Here is a 23,130-nt window from a genome sequence, read left to right on the forward strand (position 1 = left end):
AAAACCAAAAACCATCCAGCAAACTCACTGCCATGGTGTGTATGTTCAGGTCCCCAGGTCTGCAATGAGTCCTCCTCCTCGTTTCCACTTTTTCAAGCCTTCGTATGCTTGCTTTTTATACAATGACCAGTGTTTTTAGTCGTCTTTAGTGGGATGATCAGGGAACATGTCTATTCCATCTTCCTGGAGGTGAAAGTCTATTTTACCTTTGGTATCTGTTTTATAAACCTCTGACATCATTAAGGAAAGTAAAATGAAATATTTTATGCATGTAAGGTCAATTAACAACGAACATATTCACCAAAACAAGAACGTTTAACCAAAGTTAATGTTAGCTAAAATATAATCTCACGTGATTCTGTTTATACTAAATACAAACTGAAGGATTCAAACCCTGTCTAAATTTAAATTCCTATGTTTAATTGCAGAATCTTTTAGCTGAAAAGGTAGAACAACTGATGGAATGGAGTTCCAGGCGCTCAATCTTCCGAATGAATGGCGACAAGTTCCGAAAATTTATAAAGGCGCCGCCTCGAAACTATTCTATGATCGTCATGTTCACGGCCCTTCAGCCTCAGCGGCAGTGTTCGGTGTGCAGGTAACTAATGCACTTAAAAACCCTTAAAAACTAGTATCCATGCTTACATATTTGTTCTGTTAGAGTTCATATCAGTATATAAGAATTAAACAGTTGTTCAGTGTTGTGGTCAAATATAATTATGAGCATTTAAAAGTGAACTAAAAATCATCGTATTCTAAAAAAATGACGTTGAGAGGCCCATATTCTTTTAGTGTGTAAAATATTTATTGACCAGTTCCACATATAAGAAAATTTGTTATCTTTATTTCCTGTACAAAGGTAAGAACGTGGTAGAATTGGGTCTGAATATTGCCTACGGAGCTCATCTAATCACATCTTGTAGACAGTGAGGTGGCCCCTTAGACCATCTCTTTTAACAGTTTAATGGAGAGGATGTGCTTCCTAGGGAAGTCTGTTGAGTTTTAGATCCCTCTGCTGATTAGAACTTGCTTCCTGGGAAATAGAAGTAAGCAATTTGGAATGTATGAAATATTCTTTAGTAGGAACATACTGAACAAAATTTTGGACAAGTGAAAATATAATACATATATAACACATGCTGTTTATTTAAGCAGTTTTTAAATTTTGAGATAATTGTAGGTTCATGTGCAGTTGTAGGAAATAAAACAGACAAATCATATACCTTTTACCTCTTGTGTACAGTGGTAGCATCTTGTGCAACTGTAGTACAGTATCACAGGCAGGGTGTTGGTAGTGATACAGTCAGAATACAGGACAGTTCATCCCCAGAGGAATCTTTGCTGTTGCCCTTTTTGCCACCTCCCACCTCCATTCCACGTCCCACCTCCAGAATTTGTTCTCCATTTCTCTGTTTTGTCAAGACTGTTGATGGAAATGGAATCATAACGGTGTAGAATCATTGCAGTTTGGCTTTTATTTACTTCTTATAATTCCCTCAAAATCCATCTAAAGCATTTATCAACAATTTCTCCTTTTTTATTACTGAGTAATATTCCATAACATGGATATACCACAGTTTATTTAAATATCCATCTGTTAAAGGACATCAACATCATTTGTAGTTTTTGGCTTTAACAAATACAATGAGATTTGTTTATTTATCTTTAGAGAGGAAGGGAAGGAGAGAGGGAGAGAAATATCAATGTGTGGTTGCCTCTCGTGCATCCCCTGCTGGGACCTGGCCTGCAACCCAGGCATGTGCCCCGACTGGGAATAGAACCATGATCCTTAGGTTCACAGGCCCGAGCTCAATCCACTGAGCTACACCAGCCAGGGTTCTCGTACAGACTTTTTGTGTGAACTTGTGGGATAAACACCAGAGTGTGGTGCTTGGGTTGTATGGCGGTCACATGTCCAGCTCTCTCAGAAAACTGTCCACGTGTTTTCCAAGTGGCTGTGTCCTTCTGCATTCCCACCAGCAGTGAACAAGTGAGGTCGTTTTTCCGTGTCCTCACCAGCATTTGGTGTCAGTACGAGTTTATTTTAGCCATTTTGAGAGGGATGGGGTGCTCTTTCATTGTGGTTGTATTTTGCATTTCTTTAATGACTAATGGAATTGAAGATCTTTTCATGTGCTTATTTCTCTTGTGGAACATTGTTTCTTGTGCTTATTTGTCATTGTATATCCTCTTCAGTAAAATATCTGTCCATGCCTTTTGCCAGTTTCTAACTGGATTTTTTTTACTGAGTTTCAAGAGGTTTTTATATATTGTAGATTCTAGTTCTTTGTCACGGCCCTTGGTTTTCAAATACTTTCTTCTAGTTCATGCCTTTGTTTTCATGCTCAAAATGGGGTCCTTTGCAGATTTTAATTTATCACTTTCTCCTTTTTAAAGTTCTCCCTTTTCTTGTCAAATTGAAGAACTCGGCTTGGCCCTAGATCCCCAGATTATTTTCTATGTATTTTTTTGTAAAAGTAATATGTTTTTCATTTTGATCTGATCTTTGAGAGAAAGCATTCAGTCTTTCATCAAGTATGAAATAGCAGTAGGATTTTTATAAATGTCTTTATTAAATTGAGGAAGTTCTTTATTCATAGCTTGCTGAGAGTTTTTATTCTGAATGGGTGTTGGATTTTGTCATTTTTTTTGTTGTGTATTGATATGATTTTGCTGCTTTAGTCTGTTGATCTGAAATGATTTTCAGATGTTGGGTCAGTCTTATAATTTGGAATAAATTCTACTTAATTGTAGCATACTACTCTTTTTATGTATTGCTGAATTCTATTTGCTAATATTTTATTAAAAATTCTGTATCTAAGTTTATGATACAGATTGATCTGTATCATTTTTATATCATTTTTATGTTTCTTTGTCTAGTTTTGGTACCCAAGTAATATTGGCCTCATAAAGTGAGTTGGCAAATGTTCCCTCCTCATTTATTTTTCTGGAAGAGATTGTGAAAAATTAAAATTTAATTCTTAGAAGATTGCGTTACTACTTTAAATGTTTGAAAAGTTCTCTGATAAAACCATTTGGGTCTGGAGAATTCGTCTCAGGAGATTTTAAATGACATATTCCACTTCTTGTGAGGTTGAGGACGTCTCAGGTCGTCTGTCTCTTTGTTGCTGACCACTCGCCCACTCTTTCTTTTCCAGAACAATTGCTTTTTGTGTGATGGTTCCACATCCATACTGTGCACGTTGTAGATTCATACGTAGACTTTATATAGATTTCTAAATCATTTTGAACTTCAGTGGAAACTGAAGTTTTTAGTAACGTGGGTCAATGAAAGAAAGAAGGAAACTTTTGTTCATAAGAGCTCACAGACAGGGAATTTCAGTGTCCTGACATTTTCAAGAAGGACCTTGTCACAACCTAATAACCAGTGTATGTTGAGGCTGAAAGTGGGTAGAGAAGATGGTGAAGAAAAGCATTTTGAAAAACAGCCCTTCAGATGATTCTGAGTTCCCCTCCTACCCAGTTTGAGGACCAGCAGGTACTCGAGGGCATTAAGACCGTTGCAGCACAGGGCTGGCGGGTGTGGAGGGGGTACATACAGCTAAGGGGTGCTGCGAAGCCCTGCGCCGGCAAAAATACCACCTTAATTGACATTTGGGTATAAGAGTTCAGTTTTCCCTAAAAATACAGTACGTCTCTGGGTGTACTATAATGCCATATATATTTTAGGAAAATCATTTGCTTGCTACAAAAAATTGACTACATTGATTTCCTATAATCACCACTACATGAAGAAATACATTTATTTGATCGTTGCATTTCTGGAAGGTATAGTCCAGAAATAGTTTATTTTCGAAGTATTTATTTCACAGTTACGTATAATTGCATGTATTCTAATAACATTAACCATAATATACTGTGAAGTCATACATCCTTTTAGGTAATATGTTACTTACAACATTATGTTGTTAAATAAATTGTTAATTGTGGACCCTTAATTTTTTAAATAACACTTAGCTCAAAATAACCTTTGTTTGTCTGCTTATTATAACCTATTTTGTAATAAAATTTACATTTTAGAATAGTTTTAGATTTATAAGAGAAAATTAGTGAAATTAGGAAAAGTTAATATAATTGGTGGATTAAGGTGGTGGTGGGTTGTTAGGAGAGAAGAGGAAGAACAGGTGAGGCTTTGGAACTGAATAAAAAATGTAGAACAGCTATGTGGCTCCCATACCCAGGCATTCTGATTCAATTGTTCTGGGGATGGGCCCAAGGCGGTGACATTGACAAAACTATGACCTAGGTAATCCTAGCGACCAGTATTGAGAAAGGGAAGGTAAGAAGCAGGTTCATGATTCAGTTTTTATTTATTTTCCTTGAGGAATAGTGGGGATGGAAAGATTATTAGTTGGATGATCACATAGCATTGGTGGTCCCTTTTGAAACTAGAATGCCCAACTTCTTATTGAGGAATTTGTAGAATTCAATCATTTTCTGGCCCAGTACTAAGCAGTTTAGCAGCAAGAACACCCTCGTTAGGGGTTAACATGTTTGGTTCATGGTTTAGGCAAATGCTTCAAGAGTGCTAGTGAGAGAGCTTGTTTGGAATGTGTAACTGTGGGCTCATCGTTGTTTAGGGGGCGAAAGGAAGCCAGGGAACAGCTGATAAAACCAGGTGTGATATAATCATGCTGTATTTTCCCAGGTGTGAAGAACGGATTTTGTGTACAAACAGGGTGGGCTTGAAAATTAGAAGTTGTCATAAAGGGTTTACTTGATAAATAATTTACTGCAGTATAATCTAGATAATTGTTGATGTTGGGAAGAGGCTTGAGGGACCATGAGGCTGTGGTGGTGTCTGGATTACATCATGTACATGTGCCACAACTACTCAGGGTGATAATGGAATTGGAGAGGAGGAAAATTCAGTGAGCCAATAGAGGGAGGCCTGGGAGTGTGTCAGATGGGGTGACAAATTTTGATGACAGAGTAATAACATCTTCAAAGGAGGATTTGTGAAATTATTGTGGATGAGCAGCATTCTAAGATCTACTGTTAATAGCCCAGAGAATACTTTGATCTCTGTGATGGTGGGTAGAGTGGATCAAAAGATCTCAGGTAAGAAACGGTAAAGAGTGTTGGAAAAAGTGATTCAAATTATTTTATTGCATTCTAAATTAAGCCTCAGATTCATTGAGAAACACACCCTATCATAAGCAGCCATCCGTCATCCATTCCTCCCTTCCTAAACATGAATTAAACTCTAGGTCCTTCTGTGTCAGTGGACTCTTGGGCCATTTAAAAATAGAACTGCTATAATTTTTATAATTCTGTAGAATCATTGTAAAGTTCATAGCTATAATTTTAAAATCTCACTGCTTTTGTTTGTGCGACTTTCTGCTTTTTTCTTTAAGACATTTTCTTCCAGAGTTAACTCACACCTAGATTCTCCAGTTACTTTAGGTTGTTGAGTGAGCTGTTGGCTGCCCTCTGGGCCCTCTCAGCAAGTCCTTCGGCTCTTCCTGCACACAGTCAGTTTATTCACAAACTTCAGAATTTAATTCTCACCTTCTCCAGTGCTAACATCAAACTCCTGGGCCAAATAAAGCTGTTAATTAAGACTACTTGATACAATTCTCACTTCTCTCCTGTAAGTGTTAGCTCCAACTTCCTTTATCAAACTGTAGTAAAGGGAATATTACCCATAATTGCTAAAATCTTTTAGATATAGTCTACCACAAAGTTACTCATTTTTTGCAGAAGTCACAAAAAATTCTAAGAACAAAATATCCTCTTTTAAGGTTATTACTCTGGATCATTAAAAGTAAGAAAAAAATGCAGGTGAAAGAAAATGGAAAAGTACATGTAGGATCAATCAGGCAGGATGCATGTATAACCGGAGTTTTGGTGAAGTCTTGGAGATTAATATATTATTAGACTTAAATGAAAAAAATTAGTACTTATACATGTAAAAATATTTTAAAAGGGAAGGTGAATTATTACCTTGACAAATTACATGTTAACTGTCTAACATCCCTCTCTAAAAATTTTGTTTTTTTAAATTTATTTTATTGATTATGCCATTAAAGTTGTTCTATTCCCCCCTTCATTCCCCTCTACCCTGCACACCCCTCCCCCACCATTCCCCTCCTTTAGTTAATGACCACATGTCTCAAGTTCTTTAGATTCTATATTTCCCCTACTACTCTTGCCCTCCCCCCTATCTATTTTCTACCTACCATCTATGCTACTTACTTTCTGTACCTTCTCCCCCCTTCTCTTCCCACTCCCCTGTTGCTAACCCTCCATGTGATCTTCATTTCTATGGTTCTGCTCCTGATCTAGCTGTCCTCTTAGTTTGATTTTGTTTTTGTTGTGGTTAATAACTGTGAGTTTGCTGTCCTTTCACTGTTCATCTTTTTTATCTTCTTTTTCTTAAGCAAGTCCCTTTAACATTTTATATAATAAGGGCTTGGTGATGATGAACTCCTTGAATTTGATCTTATCTGAGAAGCACTTTATCTGCCCTTCCATTCTAAATGAAAGCTTTGCTGGGTAGAGCAATCTTGGATGTAGGTCTTTGGATTTCATGACTTGGAATACTTCTTTCCAGCCCCTTCTTGCCTGTAAGGTCTCTTTTGAGAAATCCGCTGACAGTCTGATAGGAACTCCTTTGTAGGTGACTGTCCCCTTATCTCTTGCTGCTTCTAGGATTCTCTCCTTCATTTTAATCTTGGCTAATGTAATGATGATGTGCCTTGGTGTGTTCCTTCTTGGGTCCAACTTCTTTTGGACTCTCTGAGCTTCCTGGATTTCCTGGAAGTCTATTTCCTTTGCCAGATTGGGGAAATTCTCCTTTATTATTTGTTCAAATAAGTTTTCCACTCATGGCTGTTCCTCTTCCCCTTCTGGGCCCCTATAATTTGGATGTTGGAACGTTTAAAGATGTCCTGGAGGTTCCTAAGCCTCTCCTCATTTTTTTAAATTCTTGTTTCTACATTCTTTTCTGTTTGGTCATTTTTTTCCTCTTTCTGGTCCACTCCTTTGATTTGAGTCCCAGTTTCCTTTCCATTACTATTGGTTTCCTGTGCACTTCCATTAATTTCAATTAGTTTAGCCTTCATATGTTCCTCTAATTTGTGAGTAAAATCAACCAGTTCTGTGAGCATCCTGATCACCAGTGTTTTGAACTGTGCATCTGAACGTTTGGCTTTTTCTTCATTGGTTAGATTTATCGGCTCTGGGGCCGTAAGTTCTTCTTGAGCCATGTTTTGATCTGTTCGTGCCCGTTAGGTATGAGGAGCGGAGCCTTAGTTGTTCACCAGGGCGGGGCCACCCAGGTCGCTGGTTTGTGACGCTGTAGGTGGGGGTGGGGTCAGAGAGAGACAATGGCAGTCCCCTCTGTCGCTTCCTGCCACTGGGGCCTGCATGGTCTGTCTCACCGCTCCCTCCTTCACTCGTTTATCTGTGTGCTAATGTGTGACTGCAGTCAGCCCTCAGTGAGTCCACCGCCTTGCGCCCTCAGTGGGTCCGTCCGCTTCTCCACACCTGGGATCCACCCACAGCTGCTGGCGCACCTGGGTCTCGCACCCAGGTAGGTCCGGTGGATCTTTCCTGCCGACCCGCTCTGCTGCTGGCTCTGCCCCTCTTACCGGTTTGGCTGAAGGGTTCATTGTTGTCAGACTTCCATATAGTACAATTTTCTGTGGTTTGGGCTGTGTTTCTGTTGCTAAAACTTTGTTGTGGGAGGAGGCACAGTGCTTCCACCTATGCTTCCATCTTGGCGGAAGTCTTCAAAAAATTGTTGTTTACTATGTATAAGTATTGAGAGTTCTGTGTTGTCATACATATGTTAATATGTGTGAGATATATGACATTACATATAAGCTCATATCATTTTGACTATTATAAAAGTTCAGTCTCAATAAAATCCATTTTATAGGTGAGAACATCAAAGCTGAGAGAATCTATGATTTATCCAAAGTCAGATGGCTTATATCCGTCAGGGTTGGGATTTGTGACTCTAGCGCTAATAGAATTAAATGCTTTTATTAAGTGTCCAAATTCATCACTGCCTTTACCCTGTGAACAGTAATTTGCATTTTGCTTTTGCATTTCTAATTAAGATTATTAATCTTATAGGGCAGGGATCCATCAGCCAGCATTTATTAAACTCATTAGATCATGAAAAGCTTTTATTCAGAGTAGCATCTCATAACAGGGACTGGCGAGTTGAAGATAGCTGGCCACAAAAGCCGTGTGGAAAAGAGCTCATCAGCCTTTTGTTTCATTAAAGCGAGGTCACATTCGTATGAGATTAGATTTTAAAGTGAGCACATAAGGTGAAAATTGTGTATAGATAAAATTACCCTTGTACATCACGTAATGCTCTAGTAAGTGCTTGGTAAATGGTTTGGGGACTACAGCCCTTATCAGTCCCTCTGTCCCTTAGATAATATTTTTCTGTGGCCTTAATTATTGTCACCCTAGTAGGCCTGGCTATATGAACAAAAGATTTCACTTCTTTGTCAGACTAGCAAATTCTCATGGCATTCACACATTATTTGCCTGGTTTGGATAATACATGAGGACTGTTTCAGGCTTGATTGAATCTGTGACCAGTTTAATATAAAGGATGCTCTAGGGTTATTGCCGAGCTCAATCAAGTTCATTGTTTCCTAAGTTGAAGGCATATGATATAACCTCACTGTACTATTTTTTTTCCCTAGTCTCTTGCTGAGATTGGATAACCCCAACTCTTTTACTGTTAGTAGGATGGTGATCACATCTCTATTGTTTAAGTCTGTCTTTTTTCCCTTGTACTAAGTTATTGGGGGAGGTGACTGGATGGGAGGGGTAGTTAGGTCATGTGACCGTCCTGTTTCTCATTACCATTTTAGCCAGTGATTTAGCCATTATCAATTTAGCGTCCATTGATAATCTTTGCCTGAACTTAATATTGGTGATTGTGAGTTGACGATGTTTTAAAAATTCTGTCATCCTTTCTACATTAATTCCTTGAGATACTCAAAAGAGAAAAGTAAGGTAGGAAAAGGTAGGATAGGTATAGTATTTCAACTCAAAGATTTTAATTTTATTTACTGATCCATTATGATGATGATTCTTCATTGTTCATGGTGCCCTTAATTTGACCTGTTATGACGAGCCTCCATTAGTTTTTGATTTCTGGCTTCACCAGATACTCTAAGCCAACTTCATTGTTTATCTGCAGCAGTGACACCATAGTCTGAAAGGGCGTCGACCACCTTTGGTGCCCGTGGTGGCCCCGAGTGGAGGTCACAGGCTAATATAGCCAGATTGCTAAAAATGGATGGGGATAATCCTCTAACTAATGTGGCCTCCTCCACCAAATAAATAGGCCAAGTGTTGGTAAGAGTCCCAAGTCCAGTGTGCGTCTTAGCTTCTGCTTGAAATCTCACTCAGCCCGTGATGGTGGTTACCTTGTGACGTCTGTGACAGTAGTGGAGTCAGGTAGCAGTGCTGGTGACCTGGGCGGTGCTGGTCCATCAGCAGCTTGATTCCCGTTGATCGCGTCAGATGATGATGGGTCTTTACTGGTGGCATCTACAGTCGTGACGCGTTAATGACTGCTTGGCAGGCATGAGGCCCTGGCTTTGTTTCAGTTACTAGTGGGGGAGAAGGTTCCCCCAAAAGGTTACTGTGTCTTTTTCATGTAAAGCAGACAGGCTGCCATGCTTAGGTCAGCTGCCCTCCTGAACATACCATTTCCATTAACCAGTGAGGTCTGTTAGCCTCTTCTCCCTTATTACCCATTCGGTCCAAGATGACCAACCCTAAAATAGGGAAATCAGGTATTTACATGTACTTGGTAGCCATGTGAGAGGGGGCCATGTCCAAAATTCAAATGACTATTGATAAGTGGAGGACAACTCATGTTCCCTTCCTATAGATTCCAGTAGGAAGGAAACTATGACTGTGTAGTTTGAATGGGTCCTTAGGTTTTAATAGCCCCAAAGGCAGGTAGCAAGCCAGAGCTTGCTCAACCTGTTGGATTGATCCCTACTCGGGGGATTCCGATTTGGAGGTGCTCTATATAATTGTCGAAGAAGACTGCTCAAACCAGGGGATACACTTACTTCGGTATCTGAAGAGCCCACTTAGGTTGTGGGCCTTCATTATGGTGATGGAGACGGAAGAGATAAGCAGTTTTTCTTTGATTGGAGACATTGAGCATTCTGAGTGTGCATTCTGAGTGTGCATTCATAGCCTCACCAGATCTTATCTGACACTCTCGAGAAATTGATGCCAACTTCATTGTCTTACTTTGCACTCGATTTGTCTTTTTACCTAGAGGGCAAAATATATTTTTCATTAGAACCTAATAATTTTACTACACTGTGTCTCAGAGTTGACTCTTCTGGGTCATGTTCTCCAGATACACAGTGGGGCCTTTCGATGTGTAGATATAGGTCTTGTTTTATTTCCAGAAAGTTCTATTGGCGTATAGTTTAAAATGCCAGTTCTGTTTCATTGTTTTTTTCTGTTACAGGGTTCCAGTTCTCCACGTGTTTAATCTTTCTTGTCTGTCTTTTATATCTATTACCCTTTCTTCCTTCATGTAACTTTTATTTTCTTACCTGTTTTTAATTCCATTTCTTAGTGTCCTTTATTACATTTTCAGTCATCTGTATTTTTTGCACCTGTAACGCAGTGTCCATGTCTACAGGAATTCAGTGTTTTGCTTTGTTTTGTCTTTTCCTTCTGTTGATTTCCTGAGTCTTGTCTTAACTTTCACATAACATCTTTCTGTATGTATATTACTTCTATTTTGATTTTTTTACTTTCTTGAGATATTTTTATGTCTTCAAATGCTTGTTTAATTATACATAATTCAAGTTGGAACATTGTGTTTTGTTTTTCTTTTTTATGGTGGTATTTTAGGAAAACTTTTCATCAATTGAACAATTGGGATTTTATTTTTGTCTTTTAGTGACCTTGTATGAATACTCCTGGTTATTTGCTGCTCTTTATTTTTTTTTCTTTCGTAGACCAGAAATAGTAGTTTATATATGGAGGTGATGGTTAGGCTTTTAAGTAGACTAGTAGTTTTTAAATTCAAGTATCTTTTTCTGTTTATGAAGTGGAATAGGTTGAATACAAGAGACTCCCTCCCTCCCTCCCTCCCGGTAGTGTCTTTTGACTGAGACAATTACATGTTTCCGTAGAGCCTGTACTTTCCATGACTTGTCTCTCCCCTTTCCCTGTGCCACAGGCCTCCAAGGCCTGCATTTCTGTCTGAGTTCTCTCCTCCTCCCCGGGAAGGCTGCACTGGGTGTTCCCTGTACTCCAAAGCCCCTTCATTTGCATTGGCCAGTAGCCACTGTTCTATCCACCTGTCTCAGCCCTGTTCTCTATTTCCCAATTCAGGTGAGATCTTTTCTCTCTGAGCTGATTTTACTTGCGTTCCACCTCGCGGGGATTTCTCTTCTCCTCTTTCCCTTTTCCACAATTCGTACCTTGCTTCCTGTTCTTGCATGTGTTTCTGTGGTTACAGATGATAGTTTTTCTACTTTTATGTACTCTTACTTTCTGTATTACTGTTTTTGTCCTAGTTATGTTATAGGCATGAACAGTTTTGTTTGTTCTTGCAGATCTGTTAGTTTTTAGAAACTATTAGTTGGTGGTCATTATCCTACAGGAACTCAATAATTTTTCCAGCAGAGGTTTAATCTCAGTAGGAAAATGTGGAGCCTGACCACAAGTTAGAAAGTTCTTTGAAGGGAAACCGTTAAGCTAATATGAGGCTAGTGATGATGTGTAAGTGCTCAACCACATGCAGGTCAGGGCTTTGCAATTTCCAAGTACTTACTAGGATTTCATAGAATGAAATGAAAGCGAATACTACATATTGGAGAAACCCACATTGAAAAGTTTCTTATTACAGTTACAGAAGTAAATGGACTCTAACATAGCATTTTATTTTTCTAAACCTACATCATTTATAAGGATTATAACTGAAACAATATAATTATTTTTGAATGTAGAGTCTTGATAGCTATTCTCAATCATTCAAACTGAAGATGAAAGTTTCTACATTTTACCTTGAAGCTAGGAATATTACTCATATAGATAAATGTATGTTCACAAATTCTAGTAACATTCATGTTACTTTTAAGCATTTTTCCCTGATTGCCCTAATTTTACCATACAGAGTGAGGCAAAGTAGGTTTACAGTTACTCATATGGAGAATAATACAGTAATTTATAAATAATAAAGCAAGAGTAAACTCTGTGCTCCACGTACTCACCACTGTAAGCCTACTTTTTCCCACCCTGTATGTTAGTCATCTGACATGTTCAGTAAGGGTTTGTGTTGCTCATGGCCCCAGATGTTCGTCCCTAAATCATGTCTCTTAGATGCACAGGAGGCTGGGTCTCATAGGAATGAAGTGATATATTCCAATTCGCTGTCAGGTGAAACAGCTTCAGACTGAGCCCTTCTTTGTCTCTGATGACAGTGAAACCCAGTGAGAACATGACTTGCTGCTTTTATTTATCAGACAACAGTGACTGTGATGAAATGGTGAAGAAACGCATTACCAGGCAGACCTGAGATTGCTCCCCTGAGAGAGGCACATACCTGATGCTTTTAACCTCAGGAACCAGTGAGACCGGGGTTGCGTGTTGTCATGCCATAGAGGGGGAAATAAACAGGATCTGTGACTTTGCCAAGTTCATCCATTGGGTGGAGAGCTGGTACACAGTCCAGATTTCAAACACTGTCTATAATTCTTCTACTTGGACAAAAGCTAATAAGCATAGTATGACATTTGGAAGTTACGCTGACAGTTTTATGGTTATTTTTATATTTGTTTGATTTTACACCAAATTATTACACTTTTGCACATGCTTTTTCTTTCTGAACATAGACAAGTATGTGTAATTTGTAGACGGATACACTGCAGAGTCAGATGAAATTACTTCAAGAAGCCTCTCCATTTTTTCCAGTATTTATTTATTCCAGCTATTTTCATACTTGTGTGTGTATAAACTTTACTTGGAAAGCTGATAAAACATTCTCATCCTTAGAAGGGTCTAATTTAATATATTAATGTGTTTAGGAATTTATATTTAAAAAAATAACTCACTTTGAGTCCAATTCTGCATTTAATGAGCAGGCTTGTTTAGACGTTGCCTCTCCATCCTAACAAGCTAAATGTGGAACAGACTGAAAGGCCACCTGTTTCTGGACCCACAGAGATCCAATCAGAGAGGACGGTGAAAACAGGGAGTCACACTTCACTGGAGCAGAGACTCATAAGCAGAAACCATGGTGGGAACCAGGGCTGGGGTGGGAAGACCTGACCTGGCATTGATAAATTGCTGGACGCTCTGTGTGGACAACTGTTAGAGTTAAAAACCTCAGGGTGATTCAGTCATGAGGAGACCCTATAGTATTGTAAAATTTACTCCAGGAGCTTGACCAGATTCCTGCAGTAGATACCAGAGGAAAATCCTTGAGTGGGAAAGGAATCATTTTGAAATGTAACAGAGCATTGTTCTTTTTTTTAAAATATTTTGTTTATTTATTTTTAGAGAAAGGGGAAGGGAAGGAGAAAGAGAGGGAGAGAAGCATCAGTGTGTGGTTGCCTTTTACACGCCCCCTACCAGGGATCTGGCCCTCAACTCAGGCGTGTGCCCTGACTGGGAATCAAACCGGTGACCCTTTGGTTCTCAGGCCAGCACTCAATCCACTGAGCCACACCAGCCATGGCCAGAGCACTGTTCTTAATAAGGCTTGCCTTCAGGGCAAATAGTTACCCAGACCCCCGTATGCTGGGGTATCAATCAGAGCTTAACCTACTGGGGAAGGAAAATACCTAACTCCACCTGATTCAGCTCTCCTTGCAGGGGAAAGGAAGTACCCCCTCCAGACTACTCCAGCCATCCTGTCCCACCTGACAGCGGAGGGAAAAAAGTGGAAACAATTGTGAAGTTCACTGTTCTGAGGCATAGGCTCACCAGAAGACGGAAACCGAATCACAGAGTGGCAGAACACAGAATAGTAGAAAGGAGCAAAAAGGCCGCTCCTTTCCCCCGTCCGACCAGTCCATCACTAGTGGCCTATTTATGGCAGTCTTTCCCCCTCATATATCATGTTGGCAAAAAAATAAAAGACAAATCAAAAGGCAAAAAACACAGTCTGAAGAGACAGAGCAAGCATTAGAACCAGATACAGCAGGGATGTTGGCGGTATTAGAACAGGAATTTAAATGAACTATGATTAATACACTAAAGACTCTAATGGGTAAAGTAAATAGTATTCAAGGTCAGATGGGCAATATAAGCAGAGGGAAGTCCTAAGAAAGAACCACAAAGAATGCTCAAGCTAGGAAACTAACAGAAAAGAATGCCTTTGAAGAACTTACTAGTAGGTGAGCATTCTTTCTTAGAGGAAAGAATCTCTAAGCTAGGGGATATATCAGTAAAATCCTTGAAAATTGAAAAGCAAAGAGAACAAAGACTGGAAAAACAATAATAGCCAAGGGCTGTAGGACAGAAGGAGAAGAGAGGAACAGAATAAAATCATTTAAATCAATAATGACTGAGCTTTTTCCAAAATAATGTCAGACACCAAATCACAGGTTGAGAAAGCTCAGAGAACACCAAGCAGGATAAATGCCAAAAGAATCAACCAACAAAATAAAAATACAAACTTACAATAAAAGAATAAGATAACGTTAATAAAATAATACTGTTCACATCAGAACCTCCAAAAATGAAATACTGAAGTATAACTCCAACAAAATATGTACGAGATTCATATTAGGAAAAAAATTACAAAACCGATGAATGAAATCAAAGAACTAAGTAAATGGAGAGTTACTCCATGTTCTGATTTGCCAGGATGACAGCTCTTTCCAGCTTGGTGTACAGATTCAGGGCAGCCCCAGTCAGAATCCCAGCCAGTCCCCTTACGGATGCAGACAGACCGTCTGAAGCTGATGGAGAGAGGCGACGTGCCCAGCAAAGCCAGCAAACACCGAAGGAGAACCAGGTTGGAGAACTGGTGCTGCCTGACTTCAAGACTCACTGTAAAGCTGTAGTGATCGTGAGAGCCTGGTGTTGAAAGAATAGATCAATGGAATAGAGAGCCCAGAAACAGACCTCCGTAAATATAGTCAGCCGATCTTTGGGAAAGAAGCAAAGGCAACGTGAAGGACCAAAGGAAACACAGCAGATGCAGGGGTCGTCTCTGCGACAAGTGCTGCTGGAACCACTAGACACCCACCTGACAAAAAGGGAATCTCACAGCTGTCAGCAAAGTTCAGCCAAAGCAGAGCATAGACCTCATAGAAAATGCAAAAGTGCAAAATGCCTAGAAGGTAACAAAGGAGGGAACCTACATGACCTTGGCCATGGCGGTTCCTTTTTAGATACAACAACAACCAAAAAACCCCACAGTCCTTAAAAGAAATCACTGATAAGCTGGACTTCATTTAATGAAGAATTTCTGCTGTGCAAGAGACAGTCTTGAGAGAATTAAAAGAAAAGCCACATTCTGGGAGAATATATTTACAAAAGACGTATCTGATAAAGGACCATTATCCAGAATATACAAAGAACTCTTAAAACCCAACAGTAAGAACACCAGCAACCCAATTTCAAAAAAAATTACAAAAGACCTTAACAGTCACCTCTCCAAAGAAGATACAAAGATGGAGAATCAGCATATGAGAAAATGCTCCACATTATATGTCATCGGGGAAATAGAAGTGAAAATGACAGGGAGATGCCACTACATACCAATGACAATGGCCAAAATCCACAGCACAGCCCACAGCACCGAGTTGGACAGGGATATGGGGCAGCAGGCACTCCCACCGGTGGCGATGCAGAACGTGCAGCCTCTTTGCAAGACACTTCCTCACAAAACTCAACAGATTCTTGCCATGTGACCTAGCAACCGTTCATCTTGTTATTTACCCAAAGAAATCGAAAGCAGTTTCACTCATAATTGGCAACAACTCCGAAGCAACCAAGATGCCCTGCGGTAGGTGAAGGGGTAAACTGCGGTGCCTCAAACAGCGGACATTATTTGGTGCTAAAAAGAATGAGTATCGAACTATGAAAAGACATGGGCGAACATTAAAGTGCATATTACTAAGTGAAATGGCTACATATTATATGATTTCAGCTGTACGACGTTCGGAAAAAAGGTAGAACTGTGGAGACAATAGCGATCAGTGGTTGTCAGGAGTCAGTGGTGGGAGATTAATAGCAGAGCACAGAGAACTTTCAGGGCAGTGAAATTACTCCACAGACCTTATAATGGTGGACATGTGTCAGTATAATCTTGTGCAAACCCAGAGAATTTGCACCGAGAGTGAACTCTAAGGTAAACTTGGGGCTTTGGGTGATGTGATGTGTCAGTGTTTAAGTTTGCCCTGGTAAAAACACCTCTGTCCTGGTGAGCAATGTTGATAAGAGGACAGGCTGTGCCTGAGCGGGTGGGGGTACATGGGGAGTCTGTTCCTTCTTCTCATTTTGTCATAAACCTAACACTGCTCTAAAAAGCTGAAGTCTTTAAAAATATCCCAGAAGATTTTCGGTGGAAGTAGTCTGGGGACCACACTTTGAAAATTGTGTTTGTATTCATAGCTTTATGTATCACTGTAGGTGTTGTTAAAACCTCTCCCTTACTGTCTGAGTTTGCATTCTGCTCTCCAGCAATCACTGGCCACAGGGTACAGACAAGTGGATTAACTTCTGGGCTCCTGCAAACAGACGGAACTAGCGTTAAATGAGATAAATGTAGATTAAAGGGTTCTTGGCCCCTAGTGAGTGAAGTCAGTAAGTGTGATGGCGATGGTGACGCCTTCCGTTAAGTGGGAAACACTTCGTCTCCATCTCATGGGACACAGTTTCTAAACCTTACGCCTGCCTTCTCAATTCATGACGACCAAGTTCTGTAAAGGCTCCTCACCACGGACGCCAAAGCATAGAATTGTTGCGGAATCCTGCCGAATTTAAGGTCAGAGTTCATGCTTTCCTACTTTCAACCTGTCAGGCTTTGTGATAAATGCATTAATTCATTTATGCATTGAATATTTTTGAGAATCATAATCCCTGGGCATAGTATCTTCAGCAAGATTTACATTGTTTTGAATTTGTTCATTTCTTGTTCTGTTTTCATTAACATTATAAATGTTTCCCTAATGGCGTGGTGTATCTTAAGGCAAGCGCCCGTGTCTTTTGTTCGGCTCACTCTTACCCTTTCCAAGGTCTGTATTGATTTATCCATTCGCTCGCCTATTGATTCTTTATTGTTAGTTCCACAAATATTCATCAGATACATGTTATAATCCTTATAGTATATACATAGTATATAAGAATACTTGCCAAATGAACAGTGGACGAGTGAGTTTGTTTACTACGTTGTATGTCAGTCTTTTTAGCATATGACCGTTGAGCATTTATATGTTGGTGTTATCATGCTTTTTAAGAGAACAGAAATCTGTTGTCTCGTGAACCAAGTTGAAACTATGCATGCTTTATGCAATTTAGTATCTCATCATATTCATATCCATTTTCTCCTTTTTTTTTAAAAAATTTTATTTAGTTATTTTTCAAGTACAGTTTTTTGTCTATTTTTCCCTTTAAGATAGTATTTGAATGACATATTTTATGTTAGAGTTGTTTTCCCAGGAAAAGTATCTGCTTAGGTCTGATAAAGGAAAATATAAATGCCTAGGACATACAGAGCGTAATGAGTACAGTCTCTTTCATTTATCTCACCGAGTAAGATTTAGTGAGTTACGCAGAGTCAGTTCCAGCGTGGGAGGGCACTGTTGCTTTCTCAGCTCCTCAGCCCTGGGTCTGCGTTTGTGTTCCCCTGTATTCAGTAGGGTCCCAGGTGTGCGTAGCCCTACTGGAGAGAGAGCGCTCTGTGAAAATCTTTCTGTAGGGTTCTCTTTACCAGTCTGTTGGTTTTTTTCCCCTTTAGAACCATCAGTAATAGCTGCTTCTGCTCATACTAGATCTTTCTCTCTATATATAAATATTACTATCTACAGAAATTATTAATTTGGGGTTTCACGAAGACATACTTTGGAATCATGTTGCAATATAGCAGGCTGGCCAAAAGGTTCATTCAGTTTTTTTTCATAGGGCGGCTCTAGTCATCTTTAAGATGTTTGTGTAAGATGGCATAATTGTCTTTAATTTCATTTGAAACAATTTTGTTAGATTGTATAGTGACAGCTATCATGTCAGTGTGCATTTAAAAAACATCAACATTGGTGAATTTTTGTGTAGCCATATTAATACTGAAGATGGAGGAAAATAAGCAGCAATTTTCAGCATACTATGCTTTATTATTTTGAGAAAGGTAAAAATACAACTAAAATGCAAAAAAAAAATTTGTGCAGTGAATAGAGAAGGTACTGTGACTGATCAAATGAGTCAAGAGTGGTTTGTGAAGTTTCATGATAGACATTTCTCACTGGATGATGGTCCACGGTCAGACCAGTTGACCAGGTAGACCAGTTGAAGTTGACAGCGATCAAATCAAGACATTAATTGAGAACAATCAACATTATACCACTTGAGAGAGAGCCAACATACTCAAAATATCCAAATCAAGCATTGAAAATCATTTGCACCATCTTGGTTATGTTAATGGCTTTGATGTTTGGGTGCCACATAAATTATGCAAGAAATAAACCTTCTTGACCATATTTCTGCATGTGATTCTCTACTTAAATGTAATGAAAACATTCAATTTTTAAAACAATTGTGAAGGGCAATGAAAATTGGATACTTTACAATAATGCGGAATGGAAGAGATTGTGGGCAGTGAAATGAACCAGCACCAACCACACCAGTCCGGTCTCCAGGCAAAGAAGCTGATGTGTGTGTGGTGGGATTGGAAGGGAGGCTTCTATTATGGGCTCCTTCTGGAAAACCAAACAAATAATTCCCACAAGTACTGTTTCCCGTCAGAGCAACTGAAAGCAGCACTCCACGAAAAGCATCCAGAATTAGTCAACAGAAAATGCATAATCTTCCATCAGGATAATGCAAGACTGCACGTTTCTTTGATGACCAAGCAAAAGCATACAGCCTGGCTGGGAAGTTCTGACTCATCTGCTGTATTCACCAGGCATTGCACCTTCGCATTTCCATTTATGTCAGTCTTTACAAAATTCTCTCATTGGAAAACATTTCAATTCCCTGGAAGACTGCAAAAGGCACTGGGAACAGTTCTTTGCTCAGAAAGATAAAAAGTTTTGAGCAGATGGAATTACTAAGTTGCATGAATGATGGCGGAAGGTAGTGGAACAAAACGGTGAATATGTTTTTCAATAAAGTTTTGGTGAATATAAAGAATGTGCCTTTTTTTACTTAAAAGCCAAACAAACTTTTGGCCACTTTATATATGTGAGTATAAAAAGCGCACTTTGGGATTTTGGTATAAACCTGTCACTTTATAGGAAGTTTGATTAACATTAAAAGGTAAACTGTAGTTCTTAAAAATCTCTTCAAGGGCATTAAAGAGAAAAATCACATTCTTTATGGGAATATGTTAAATATATACAACTACAAATGAGTTAGTAATCTCTTTTAGTTTTACATAACCTTTAAAAATGATTATGACATAAAAGTTATAGCATTTGGATTAAGCGGTATTTTTTTTGTTCTCATAATAAAAAATTGGGAAGATTTACTGGAACAGATGTAGCAGGGCTGTGCCTGCAGTGCCTGCCGAAGCCTCCCTGGATGGCGCGCCTCGACTGCCCTCTGCAGGCTGCAGGTGGACATGCTAGAACAATTCCCAACGTCATAAAATGGGGCCTCTCATCTTGTGAACTACCAAGACAGAAAATGATTTTTTAGTAAACAATGCTGGAAAATTACTTATACGACCGAAATATTTGGAGCATTTGTGGTTTTCAGATTTCAATTTTATTGTAGATGGTGGGAAGTCTGAAGTGTGCTTATCAGCACCCGTGATGTCTTTGCTCATTGAAGCGGACATCAACTTATGTGAGGATCCCGTGCATTTCTTATTTGTCACTAGTTAGGCTTCTTCTGTCCCCTGTTAACCATTGAGAAGCTGGACTCAGAGGGAATAAGGATAATGGGGTTACCTTTAGAGAACAGTTTGTTATTGGGGCACATTCTTCCTAATGGGTCTTTTATACTTTCAGTAGATGTCATCAGCATTGGAATTTGTATTTCTAGGGCTCATTGAGTTATTTATAATGACAGACAAGTCTGTTCAGCAATCCTATTGCTAGTGAATTACATCTGTACAGAAGAAAGCCCCCACTTAACTTGTCAGTGTTAAATTTTCTCTAAGTATTTTATTTTTGTTGAAAAGTAACTTACTTAGCTCCCCTGAAATTCTCTATTCCACCTAGATACATTTCTAAGTAGAAGAAACTTGTGTAGAAAATTTTGCTGGTGAATTTGGTCCTCTAGATTCTAAAGGAGAGTATATAGGAAATAGGTCATATCTTCATTTACAGTCTATTTAAATACCTTCATGTGTTTTCCCAAGTACAGCATTATACTAACATTCTAAATGGTTTGCAAACATTTATTTTCTCTCCCTCCAATATAATATACACACTGTTGCCAGATACAGCTTTCTTAATTAGCATTTTGCATAATTCACTTTCTTCAAAACACTCATTATTTTTCAGTTTGCAGAATAAAGTCAAGGTCCTTTTTATCTTTCTACCAGAAGAGAGTTTCCGGTCTCTTATTTTTTTAACATGAAACTTATATTGTATTATTTGAGCACATAATACATATTTCAGATTTGGTAGTCTATACTGATTTTTTTTTACCTTAATATTCTCTTTCTGTCCTCTCTTGCTTATAATTTTAGTCCTTGCATTGTTTTCTGAATATTTCTACGTTTTACATTCATACGTTGCCCAGCTGCCCCAGGGCCCCGCGATCTCAGCTCTATGTGCCACACAGTCCCTATGAGCTGTGATCTTGTTGTAATATCTGTGTCTTATTTATGTGTTAGTGTGTGTGTGTGTGTTCCTCTAAGGAGCATCTTAAAGGTACTTAAGCTCTCATTATTGCAGCACATAGGAAAATGCTGAATGAATATTAAGATCTAGATTGTTTTTGCACATGAACTTAATGTTAAGAACATGTTAGATGATGCTTTAGTCATTGCGACCTTTCATGTGACAAACACTATTCCTTTGACAAATACTATTCATTCGCAGCAGTACTTAGACGTAGAGTTTCCTTTTCTGCTTCCTAAGACCACCAATAAAGTAAAGCAAGTGGTCGTACAAGGGACATTATCCTGGGACTTACATGCAGACAAGTGGGCGTTTAGTCAGACTCTCCAGAGTTCTGAGTCTCTTCATGCTCCAGGGTATAAATGATATATTGACTATTTAGGAAAGTATGTTATTCATCATCACCATCACCGAACCTTCATTAAATGCCTGTTCGGTAGCAGGTCCTAGCCACTGAACAGTCAGTGCATAAACTCAGAATGCATAAACGGTACAGGTGCAGTGAGTAGCACTGCGCAGTGACGGGTTTTCATGTCAGACACCTGCCTCAGCAGGTGTGGCAGGTAAGGCATTTGAATGACTGCTGAAGGACAGGCAGTTTTGGAGCAAGCCTTTGAAAGGAGGGAGGACCTTTTAAGCAAAGGATTGAATGCTTAAAGAATGAACATGGGATGTCAGAAACCAGAGGCCCTTCTGATACCATTTGTTCCTAGATACAGAGATAGGGGATTAAGTTGCAGCCAGGGTGGGGAGGATCTTGTCTCCTGTTCTGCGTGTTGTCTTTATGATGTCAGTGTGGAGAGACTTTTCAGGATTTTGGAATAGAGGATAAAGTGATCGTTGGGAAGTTAAGGTGAAAGAGCTTTAGTTCAGTTTGTTCATTGGATTCCACATATGAGTGAAATCATTTCTTTCTCTGACTGGCTTATTTCACTTAGCACAAAGTTCTCCGGGTCCATCCATGCTACTTCAAAGGGTAAACATTTTTTCTTCTTCTATTTTTACGGCCAAGTAGTATTCCATTGTGTAAATGTACCAGAGCTCTTTTACCCGCTGGTCTACTGATGTGCACTTGGACTGTTTCCAGATCTTGGCTGTTGTCAATAACACTGCAGTGAACCTAGGGGTGCCCATATTCTTTCAAACTAGTTTTTCGAGTTTTTTGGCGGGGAGGTGTATTGGTGCAGCCACTGTGGAAAGCACTATGGAGTTACTTCAAAAAACTAAAAATGGAACTGCTTTACGACCCAGCAGTTTCACTGCTGGGAATTTATCCAAAGAAAATCTATACTCTTTACCCCATTTTATTATTTTCTTCAGGTACTTGTCTGAAATCTTGTGTTTACTTGTGTGAGGCTCCTCTTTCTTGCTGACATTTATCCTCCTTGAGATCAGGGACTTTGCCTTACTGTCCACACCTGCACTCCTGACACACTGTTGGCATGAACGTGTATTTGTGGAGTGGATGGATGCGTGTGTGAATGTGTATACTTCGTAGGGATGAGTCGGTCAGTGCTGGGTCCTAACATACAAGAGAAGGAAATGCAACATGATCTCTTTTTTGCCATTCCATTAGGTTCTGTACACATAGGGTGAATGCTAAAAGTTGATTCTTTTCTTCATGCATATTTTTTCAAATGAGGCATTTTTATTTCTTAAAACGTCTTCACAAAAAAATGCCAGTTTTTGCTGATTTGCTATTTCCCTAGGTTACGCTTAAAAAGTTAAAAAAAGCCCTGGCTGGTGTAGCTCAGTGGATTGAGCACAGGCCTGTGAACCAGAGGATTGCAGTTTGATTCCCAGTCAGGGCACATGTCTGGGTTGCAGGCCAGTTCCCAGCAGGGGACACATGAAAGGCAACCATACATTGATGTTTCTCTCCCTCTCTAAAAGATAAATAAATAAATCTTTTTTTAAAGTAAAAAAATGTGTAAAAATTTTATGTAAAATATTTTTATGAGTAAAACTATACCATTTTCTTAATTGTAGTGCCATGCTTTAAACATTTTTTAAGGCAGCATCGGTCTCTAAGGTTCATTAATGTGCTCAGAGGCTCTGACCAACTCCATTGTCGGTGCCATTCACCGAAGGCAGTTATTACACCTTTTCTCTTTGAAAACCGCTGTTGACT

At 39.2% G+C, this 23,130-nt stretch overlaps 1 protein-coding gene across 3 annotated transcripts in view; it reads left to right on the top strand.

The window, feature by feature from the left end:
- The window catches only part of TUSC3 (tumor suppressor candidate 3), a 118,001-nt gene that overhangs the window by 25,398 nt on the left and 69,473 nt on the right, over nucleotides 1-23,130 (top strand). For all 3 annotated transcript variants that reach the window (XM_037128855.2, XM_037128854.2, XM_053660032.1), the window contains exon 2: nucleotides 429-598. In XM_037128855.2, coding sequence (XP_036984750.1) covers nucleotides 429-598 — 170 coding nt within the window. The remainder of the gene's footprint in view (nucleotides 1-428; nucleotides 599-23,130) is intronic.

The sequence above is a fragment of the Artibeus jamaicensis genome, unplaced genomic scaffold (genome assembly GCF_021234435.1).
Source record: "Artibeus jamaicensis isolate MK-2021 breed Jamaican fruit bat unplaced genomic scaffold, CSHL_Jam_final scaffold_833, whole genome shotgun sequence".
Classification (NCBI taxonomy): Eukaryota; Metazoa; Chordata; class Mammalia; order Chiroptera; family Phyllostomidae; genus Artibeus; species Artibeus jamaicensis.